The following is a 10,259-nucleotide window of genomic DNA, read 5'->3' on the forward strand; positions in this document are numbered from 1 at the left end:
TTTTTGTTTTTTTTTTTTTTTCCTCTGCGAAGTGGGGAGAATGGCCTTTGACTGCCTTAGATGCAAGTGCTTTGTTCCACCCTGTCCTGGGGGAGGAGGAGCAGAGGGAGGAGGCTCTTGGCCTGCCCTTTTCCCTCTGGCTTGAACCTCTGGGGAGGGGAAGGAGGGTCAATTTCATCACCCTTCCCAGAGCCACCCTGCCCCCACCTAAAGGCACTGACATTTTGCTTAGAGGCTTTATTGAATGACTTGAGAGGAAGGGGCAGGTTTCTCAGGGGAGTAAGGAAACCTGGAGGTTATTTCCTCTAGGCGATGCCTCTGCCCAGCTGGCTAAAAGGACCTGAAATACCCAGAGATGAATGTGAGGCTGTGCCAGGGGACACGAGTCAGGTGGGCAGTAGGCACTGGGTGCTGCAGGGTGCAGGGTAGCCCTTGGGGGCACTATGGAAGGAATGGGGCTCCTGGTAAGGTTGGGCTCTGCATTAGGTGGGCGCTAGATGACAGGTGGGAGCCCCGCATCGACAGTGGACCTGCTTGCTTAAGTGGGCGCTACGGGAGGGCAGTTTTAAGAAGGAGCAGCTCTGTGAGATGTGCTGGAGAGCGCTCCGCGTCAGGAGATAGAAATTTGAGGGGAGTTTGGGGTCAGGCGAGGATGGAGAGCACAAAGGCTGTGAGTGGGGGCGCACCGGGTCCCCCTCCCTAAGCCCGCACCTCACCTAGATCTGGGTGCTCCAGAATACAGTGCTCCACGTAGGCGGGGGGGCTGTGCAGGTTCCTGCATTTCTTGCAGAAAAGGATCTCGCAGCGTGCACATCCCCCACCGCGTGGTGGCCGCCGCCGCGTCTCCAGCACGCACGGCTCCTCCGGAAGGATCCGCTTCCTGCGGGCGGAAACACGGACGCTCAGTACAGCGCGCCATCCCCTCCTGCCAGGGCCCCGGCGCGCGCCTTCACCTGTCCACCGGGGCCGCCAGGCCGCCGAGCAGCGCGAAGGGGCTGAGCCAGCCCCAGAAGCCGCTGTCCGCGCGCCGCAGCAGCGCCACCTGCTGGGTGCTGGACTCCTGGCGCAGCGGGCTGTAGGACACCGAGCCGCGTTCTCGTCCCTCGCTGCTCTCCGCGCCCCCGCACTCCGCCTCGCTCTCGGCTGCGCTCTCCTGCAGCGGCCTCCCCTCGTCTTCTTCCTCCGACCCCTCCTCCGCTGCCTCCGCCTCCTCCTCCCTGGCCCGGGGCTCCTCCAGTTCCTTCTTCCACAAGGGGGTCTTCACGCCTGCGGGCGGGGAGAAAGTCAGTGCAGGCCCACTGTCCCCGGGGAACCCTGACTGTTGCCCGCAACCCGACTCCGCAAAAAGTCAGGCGCCTGAAGATGGTGCGTACGAGCCTGCAGGACTCCAAGAGAGGGTTACAGTGCCCAGGATTTCCCGTGCGAGGGAGGGCCTGCGAGGCTGCTCCCGATTTCCCAGGTTTCTGCACTTTCTAGCTCAGGACTCGGGGCAAGCCACGTTGCTTCTGTCAAGCTATTTCCTCGTCTGTGAAATGGAAAAAAGTAGTGCCTATCCCTAGGGTTGTTGTGAGGCAGGTATGAGATCGCGTCTGTATAAGGCGACCAGCCCAGGGCTTGGGGAGCGGGAAGCAATCAACAGGAGGTAGCAATGAGGGTTGCGAACCTGGAAAAAATGATGGCTCATCACCTTCTTTCTAATCGGCTCTAGGGCTAGTACTGATCTCTGTGTAGTCTGTCAATAAACATTAAGTGCGCTGGTTGGAATTCTAATGGGTGGTTGTTTATATATATGTAAACATTATATGTACATATATATATATATATACACATATATATATACTTTTTTTCTTAGATGGGACTTCCTTCTTCAAAGTTGGCCTTGCCTTAAGGAAGCCCAGCATCACCTGTGCGGGGTGGGCGGGCAGGTGCGCACACAGTGCCTCGGTATGATTAGCAAAAAGCTCTTCTGATGAGCAGAACAATCGGGAAAAGTGCCCCCTATGGGCAGACCAATTAGAAAAAGGTGTCTCTTCCTCCTTCCAGGCTTGACCCCAATTGCCTGATAGATTTCAGCCACCTTTTACCCCTCTTGCTGATACTTTTGTTCAGGGCACAAACTCCACAACTCCAAGCAGTAGTCCCCGCAGGCAGGCAGTTCCTGAGCTGACATGGAAAGTAGCCTGCCTTGCTGGGAGACGTCCACCCTCACCAGCAAATACTGGCCCAGCACCATTGTGTGCCCTGCTATCTGCTGGATCTGGGGAGCTAGACTTGTAATGAAAAGAAGGGGGAGGAGGGCAGGGAAGGCACAATTCCTGGGGTTTGACCTGGACAAGTCAAGAAAAATTGCGGTTGATCCCTGCCCAACCTAAAGAGGTTGAAGACAATGGGGAATGATAATAAAATTAGCGTTCTAGCCCACATGTATTGAGCAGCAACTGCATGCAATCACCATTCTAACTCTTCATATATTGTGTCCTCCCATCTTCACAACCCTCTCAGGAAGATGATGAGGTAGGTCACAGAGGGGCCTATGAATTTCATCCAAGAGTTTTGGAAAGCTTTCAGGAAAAGTTGCTTGAAAGATTCAACCAGTTCTTGGTGTGGCTAATGGTGGAGAACCAGGGTCCACTGTACTTTTATTTAGGAGAACATATTAAGGAGCCTTTTAGTTGTGAAAGGCTTAGACCTAGTGCACAACCAGAAAGGGGTGCCAGGAACTTTTCAGGAGGAGGGGGAATTAGGTGGGGATTTGGGGTGCCGGGCTATAGAGTCTGAGCTTTGGTAGCATATGAAGATCACAGATTTCGCAAAGAGTCCAGGGCTAAACTCACGTCTGTGGACTCTATTGCTGTGTCTATTTCATCCTCACCATACAGTACTCAACTAAATACCAAGAGCCATGGTCTTCCAGCAATGTAGAGCTGCTGAGCTTTCTAACTTCACTGTATTTTAGGATGTTTCCTCTGATAGAGGGAGACCCACTTAGGAGCCATTACAGTCATTGTGGCCAGAGAAGACAAAGATCCTAACAGCAGGAGGTAAAGATGGGGGACCAGATATCAAGAATATTCATGGAAGAAAAAGGAGAGGGCTTGGACATGGATGGGTACTCAAAAAAAGGCTGGACTGCTACTCTGGGGTTACCATGGTGATGAGCTGGTTGGTCCACCCTGGAATCAAGAGATCATGTCCCTCTGGCCCCACCTCGCCTCCAGCCCACTCACTGTGCTTATCCATTCTTCCCAAGGCTGTGCTGCCCTCTTTAATAGGATGAGAGGGAGTAGCCAGAACCAATAGAACTTGGTTTGGTCTCTAGGGCCTCTGTTGGATCACAAGGGGTGGGTCTGGAGTCTGGAACCTAACCTGTCCATAGGGTTCACTGCAAGAATAGCTGCCTTTTGAGCCTCTAAAAGCACTCAAAACCCAGGTGTCCCCTACCTTCCCTCACAAAAAGGCATTAAGGGGGAGTAGAGGGAGGCTTTGGCCCCCAATAGACTGGGTTGGAATCTCAGCTCTACCACATAAATAGAAAAGATGTTTGACCTTCAGCATGCTATCTCTCTGACCCTCAGTCTCCTCATCTGAAAGTCAGCTATAGTGCTACAGTACAACTTTTTCTGACCCTTAAAGCACTACGTTTATTTGTATCATTATTTTCTCTCCTCGCCTTTCTGTTCTATCGGTATCTTTTCTCAGCTCTCCTTCCCACTCCACCACTTCCAGCTCATTGCCTTAACTCAGGGGAAACCCAGCTGCTGTGTCATGAAGACACTCACTCAACCCTATGGAAGGGATCATATAAGTGAGGATCTAAGGCCTCCTACACACTTCGGTTTTTCTTGTTTCCTCATCCATAAAATGGGTAAAATAATCACAGCCTTGATGCCTTTATAAGGTCATTGAAAGAAAATTCCCTTCTAACGGTGAAGAAAAGCCCTGCATGATCTGAGACCCTATTTCCTCTCTGCCTCATATCCCACCTCTCTTTGCTATTCCCGAAATATGCCAAGCATGCTCCTGCCTGGAGCTTTTCAACTGGCTAGTCCCTCTGCCCAACAACCTTTCCCCCAGATACCTGCAGGTCTTACTTCCTTACTTCTCTCACGTCTCCATGTCAGTGAGGCCTTTCCTGACCACCTTATATAAATCTCCACACGCCTTCATCTCCTCTAGTTATATCTCTGGAATTTATCACCATCTGACTTGCTATAGATTTGTTTGTTTGTTATCTGTCATTCAGCAGCCACTAATATGTAAGCATGAGGTCAGGGGCCCCATTTATTGCTCTATCCTCAGGTCTATACTAGTGCCTGGCACACGATAGGGACTCAAGAAATATTTGTTGAAGGAATGCAGTGCTGTGGCCCTGGGGTGAGGTACTGCAACTGACAGCCCACTCTAGAGGAATCGCGTAGTTAGATTTAGGGATGGAGAAGGTTCTCCAAAGAAAGTGGGGATCATGGAGCCTAGACAGGGCTGCTGGGAGAATAACTGAAAGCCGGGATCCACTCTGTCCTGAGCGTGTGCGTCCTGACAGTCTGATACTTTCCACATACGTTATTCCTTTATTCCTCACAACACTCCAGAGAGGTAGATATTATTATTCCCATTTTACAGTTGAGGAAACTAAGGCACAGAGAGGGTAGGTAGGATACAAAGATCACAGAGGGATTTAGCAAATGGTCCAAGGCTAAACTCAAGTCTTTGGATTCTATTGCCGTATCTATTTCATCCCCATCCTACAGTGCTCACCAGAGCCCGTGGGCACAACACCCCCTGGCCCTGCTCCCCACCCCCCACCATTCCCTAGAAGCTCCCATCCTGCTCAGCCTCACCTCCCTGTTCTATCGCCTCCAGGGCAGGCTCTGGCAGGGCAGTCTTCGTCTTCCAGGAAGGGTTAACAAGGAGTGTTTATAGCAGCCGCTGTCTCCAAGGAGAGAGGAAAGCAGAGTGGAGAGGCCCACAGCCACTCCAGGCTCCACTGCCAGCGGTAGGGGGTGAGAGGCAGCTAGCCTGACCCATCCAGCCCTGGGGGGAGAGAGGAGGGTCCTCACCTCCATCCTTCCTGAAAAGCGGCAAACTCTGAGCAGACTGGCAGCTGGAGAGTGAGGTTGCTGCAGGGCCACCAAGTAGGAAAAGTTCTGGCAGGGACTGAGGAATGTGGGGGGATGGGGACCAGGCCGGTCTGGTGGCAGCCGCTAAAGCCTGTGGCAAGTAGCAGAGCCGGCAGTCCTAGGCTCTCAGAGGATAGACGGGAAACCCAGAGTCAGGGAGAACCAGCCAAGACGCAGCAGCAGGAGAGAACAGGTGCCCACCTCCTTCCTTATTGAAAGTTGAGCCATGTCCCAATCTGGGGGACGTGGGAGGAGGCCTGAGAATCTGGGGCCTTCGTTGCGCAGCATCCGGCCCTTTAAGTCCAGCGAACAGTACCTGGAAGCCATGAAGGAGGACCTGGCTGAGTGGCTTCGGGATCTCTATGGGCTGGACATCAACGCGGCCAACTTCCTGCAGGGACTGGAGACGGGCCTGGTGCTGTGCCGGCATGCCAACACCATCACCGAGGCCGCCCTGGCTTTCCTGGCTGAGGCACCTGCCAGAGCCGAAAGGATTCCCATGCCTCGGGCTGGGGTTTCCTGCAACGGGGCCGCCCAGCCGGGCACCTTCCAGGCCCGGGACAATGTCTCCAACTTCATCCAGTGGTGTCGCAAGGAGATGGGCATCCAAGGTACCCACACTGGACCCCCTCCAGACCCTTACTTTGCAGGGTGTCCACCTCCTCTCTGAGGCCCAGGCTGCATTGGGGGTCAAAAACTGATGTCCTCCTTCCAGATTTGCCTTGGGCCAGCTCATCCCTTTTTATGCCTCAGTTTTCCCGTCTCATAGTAAATCCTCAAAAAAATAAATGTGTTGATTGAATGATTCATTCATTCAACAAACACATATTGAATACCTATCTCCTTTGTGTCAAGCACCATGCTGGGTACTGAGGACCCAGAGCACTGAGACCCAGTATCCAAGGAGTTCATGATCTAGGAACGGAGACAGATGAGTAGCTACATAAATTATAGCCTAAGTGATAAAAGCTCAAAAGAGAGGTGTGTGTGCTGGGAAGCCAGGGGAGGAAACAGCCACCTGATAAGGTGGAATGTGAGGAGGCAGGGGAGAAACCACATAGAAAGAGGTTTGAATTGAGACTTGTGGAATAAAGAAACTTTTAGGAGAAAGGGAATTCTAGGCAGAGACGAAGGCACAGAAAAGGCACTGTTTTGGGATAACTAGAAGCTGGAGCTGGTGAGGGCATAGGCCTAGGGTGGGTACAAGGAGGATAGGGAGGAGGCAGTGGACATTCAGGAAGGGCTAGTCGTGCTGGGGCTTGTGACTCAGGGGAGCGACATGTCAGGATCCTTCATCTCATTGGCCTCGGACCCAGCAGCGGATATTGCGACATCTTCCATTCCCAAGGCAGTGGGGGTGAGACAGAGGGAAGGTCAGGCACGGCTACTGGCTGGTGGCAAGGCAGCGAGGGGCAGGACTGGAGGGTGGACCAAATCCAGTGTTTTATAGAGCACTTACCACATGCCAGATTTGTCTGCAAATATTAACCACTATCCTCACAACACCATGAAACAGATTCCATCCCTGAGGCTCAGGGACTAGCCCAAGGTCACACAGCTGGTGGGTGGGACAGTCAGAGTTCCAATGCTAGGAGTCTGGCCCAAGAGCTTGTACTCACCCCTGCCTGGTTATAGCTGAGTGGGGGGTGGCGGGGGTTGGGGAGTTGAGTTTGAGATGCTTGGTGGATACTGGAGATGGGAGGGGTGGTCCAGAAGCAGGACAAACTGCTTCTCCCTCCTAGTCTGTCCTGGCAACTGAATGGGGAGAATGGCAAGGTGGAGCTAACCCCTCTCTCACTCCGGCGGGTAACTAGGCCCCAGGTTCTTTTGCTTGGCTATGTCACCTCTTCCCACCCCCATGACCTCTCCTGTTAGACAGGCCATCTTGTCTGCACTCAGTGCATGAGCAATTCTACTCAGACCCTTCCTAGGGGCTGGCTTGGCTTGGGATCTTCAGACCCAGACCTCCCTCCATGCCTGCCACCCCAGTCCAGGGATGGCCGCCAGGACTTTCACACCCGCTTGGCTCTGGAAAGGTCAGCAGGGGGTTCAGGCTGCCTACCCCTCCCTCTCCCCCTTTCCCGTCCCTTTGACAGAGGTGCTGATGTTTGAGACCGAGGACTTGGTGCTGCGCAAGAACGTGAAGAACGTGGTGCTGTGCTTGCTGGAGGTGGGCCGCCGAGCCTGGCGCTTCGGAGTTGCGGCGCCCACCCTGGTGCAGCTGGAGGAGGAAATCGACGAGGAGTTGCGGCAGGAACTGGCCCTGCCCCCGCCCGACCCACCGCCACCTGCGCCCCCCGTGCGCCGGCCCTGCCACTTCCGCAACCTGGACCAGATGGTGCGGGGCTCTGGACACACCCCTAAGCCCACTCCCACCACCCCGTCGCCCCGCTTTCTTTTGCCACTCCCTCCTCTCCCACCTCTCTCCCCTCTCCCCCTCCCTTTCTTGTCCCCTTTGAGCTCCAGTCCCCACCCTGACATTAATCCACTACGTGCCTTTGAGTCATGTCCCAATTTGAGCCTCAGCGCTAATCACATATAGTAGTGCTTAAGCCACTTATTATGTTTTTATTATAAATCCATCACTCTGCGCCTCTCTCATTTAACCCCTGGTGGAACAGTTTTTAAGAACGCAGACTCTGGCGCCATCTCTGACACTTTGGATCAAGTCTGAGTTCCACCGCTTCGCAGCTGTGTGACTTTGGTCAAATTATTTAACCTCTCTGTGCCTCGGTTCCTCTATCTGTAGCACAAGGATAGTAACAGTACCTTCTATGGCCGACATGCATATTAAATGTTAAAGTGCAAAGTGCTCAGGACAGTGTCTGGCACAGAGGGGGCTTGTCACAGGAGTTAGCCCTTACTGTGATTAGCCCCATATTTACCACCGAGGAATTGCGCTCAGAGAGGTTTCTTAATTTGCTAAGGCCTGTGACACAGTGGAGGCAGGTTCCGACCTGAGCCCGTCAGATGCCAAGGTGCGCCTTCTTCATCATTACACCCCACCACCTCAGTCAGCCTACCCTTGAGGGCACTGGATCACAGCTGACCACTCAAGGCCTTGTTCTCACTGGCATTAAAAGTCTTCTCCACTCGCTTCTCAGCCCCTAACCCTGATCTCAGCAGAATTCTCGGGCTGGCTCTGGCGGGCAGGCAGGCCCCCCATTGGGCTTGACCTAGTGTGTGTGGAGGGGTAAGCTGGGCACTTGTGCAGAGGGAGGGCTCAGCCCATTGCTTACTCTTCACAGGTTCAGAGTCTCGTGAGCCACTGCACGTGCCCAGTTCAGTTCTCCATGGTCAAGGTGTCTGAGGGGAAGTACCGTGTAGGGGACTCCAACACCCTCATCTTTATCCGGGTAAGTCCCAGGATGATGGTGGAGGGACCCCAGAATCAGCAGAATAGGATTTCCTTCCATGGGACCTTGCCCAGGCCTGACAGCAAGGGCAGGCTATCACCATTCACCTCAACTTGTCAGGCCTTGGGACTTGCTTTCCCTCCCTTGGATAATTCCAGAAGATCCCTGACAAACTTGGCAAGTCAATCCCCTCTTCTCATTAGGGCAGCCAGAACCACCACCCCTTCACCTCCACCTTAGCCTAGTCCAGAGGGGTCCCCAGGCAGGAGTAGGTTATGAAGCGTACTCTCAATTTTCATCACCTCCACTTCACCCACAGGCTTGGTCAAAGCAAAGTGCCTGACAGTCCCATATTTGTGTTCAGGGCGTGGCCCAGCCACACAGACCCCATAATTCATATGGCTGGCTTGGTACATTCTGCAGAGTGAACAGTAGTAGAGGTCTGAAATGTGTCTACCCCAACCTCCCCACCCCTCATACCTGACTGTTCCTCACCAGAAACAGTATGTACCCAGCAGTGTAGATAACAGCTCAGGGGCATGGCCGAGCCTTTACCTTGGGCACAGGCCAAACCTAGGGGCAGCCAGCTCCCTGAACCCTGACCCAGACCCTAAGCCAAAAGCCCTGTGAAGTAGGCTGGGGCAAGGAACTGTGGCCTCACTTTTCGACTGAGGAAATAGAATCCTGGAGAGGCTGTGACCCAGAGTGGAGTGGGGCTAAGTTTCCTTTGACTTCTTTGACACACACACATCAGGGCAAAGCCAGGACCCCATTTCTGATACAAGCATTTGCAGGGGCAAACCCTATTACAGTGGAGAGAGAAAACAGAGGGTTCTAGGGCCAGACTACGCAATGCTTGTGAGATCCCCTGTTTCATTGTGGGGCAACTTTCTGTTTGTCAGCCTGGCTTCCACCCATGACAACATGTGTTATCTGATGCCAGTCATGGAGGACAGTCAGGCTGCAAAATATGCACACTCCCAACTACACACGTGTGAAAGGGAGCATTTGCATGTGCGTCTGTACATGGATGGGAGTGCATGCTGGAAGCCTGCAGGCTGGTCTAGGAATAGGGGACACCCTCCACTCTTCCATCAACCTTACCCTTGGCCCTTGCAGGTCCTCCGGAACCATGTGATGGTGCGTGTGGGGGGTGGCTGGGACACACTTGGCCATTATCTGGACAAACACGATCCATGCCGGTGCACATCCCTCTGTGAGTCTCTTGAGAGTCCCCTCCCTATGCTCTGGGCGGGGGGCTGGAAGGGGAAGGTAGGTCTGATCTCCAGGGGAAAGGGTGGGGGGAGAGGATGGAGAAAGGAAGATACTATAGGAAGTACCACGTGGTACCTCCTCAGCCCTAGAAGGAAAGCAGAGGCGCTATGATGCAATACCAATTATAGTCACAAGATGACGCCAAACACACAGAGAATCAGCATTTGGTCAGCGTGCTTCTTGGCAGGACTTAGGTCTGCTGATATCTACCGTGGTGACACCAAACATGACTTGAAGGGATCTTTAGTCCTCCGATACTCTCCATCAGTACCTCACGCCACCCAAATAAGCATGCAATCTAAGTAAAAGATGTGGATTTGCAATACAAACACAGTTTTAAACAAGTCATTCCCCACCACCAGCACCCCAGTTGAGTCCTCTGACCAGACTTCATCCCCTAAACCCCTATAAGAAAATTCTGGCACCAGTGCTGTCACTGTCACTGTAAGTACCATTGTCTGTAGTGTGGAATGTGGAGACTGGGACAGCTGGGGGAGAGGAACCATCAGCA

The 10,259-nt window shown here is 53.3% G+C and overlaps 2 protein-coding genes across 2 annotated transcripts in view; one reads left to right on the forward strand and one right to left on the reverse strand.

The window, feature by feature from the left end:
* Positions 1 to 37: 37 nt before the first annotated feature.
* On the reverse strand, positions 38 to 1,348 carry CUNH17orf50 (chromosome unknown C17orf50 homolog; the record flags this gene model as incomplete). The annotated part of the gene is made up of 2 exons (XM_025041607.1): positions 38 to 880; positions 954 to 1,348. Coding segments are annotated over 2 exons (576 nt in total), but the record flags the coding sequence as incomplete, so codon positions are not given.
* A 3,882-nt stretch (positions 1,349 to 5,230) lies between these two features.
* Positions 5,231 to 10,259, forward strand: part of GAS2L2 (growth arrest specific 2 like 2) — a 7,418-nt gene continuing 2,389 nt past the window's right edge. The window contains exons 1-4 of the mRNA XM_006924943.2: positions 5,231 to 5,728; positions 7,214 to 7,455; positions 8,366 to 8,473; positions 9,593 to 9,689. Of these exons, the coding sequence (XP_006925005.1) occupies positions 5,344 to 5,728; positions 7,214 to 7,455; positions 8,366 to 8,473; positions 9,593 to 9,689 (832 nt within the window). The 5' untranslated portion in view covers positions 5,231 to 5,343. The remainder of the gene's footprint in view (positions 5,729 to 7,213; positions 7,456 to 8,365; positions 8,474 to 9,592; positions 9,690 to 10,259) is intronic.

The sequence above is a fragment of the Pteropus alecto genome, unplaced genomic scaffold, assembly GCF_000325575.1.
Source record: "Pteropus alecto unplaced genomic scaffold, ASM32557v1 scaffold98, whole genome shotgun sequence".
NCBI lineage: Eukaryota > Metazoa > Chordata > Mammalia > Chiroptera > Pteropodidae > Pteropus > Pteropus alecto.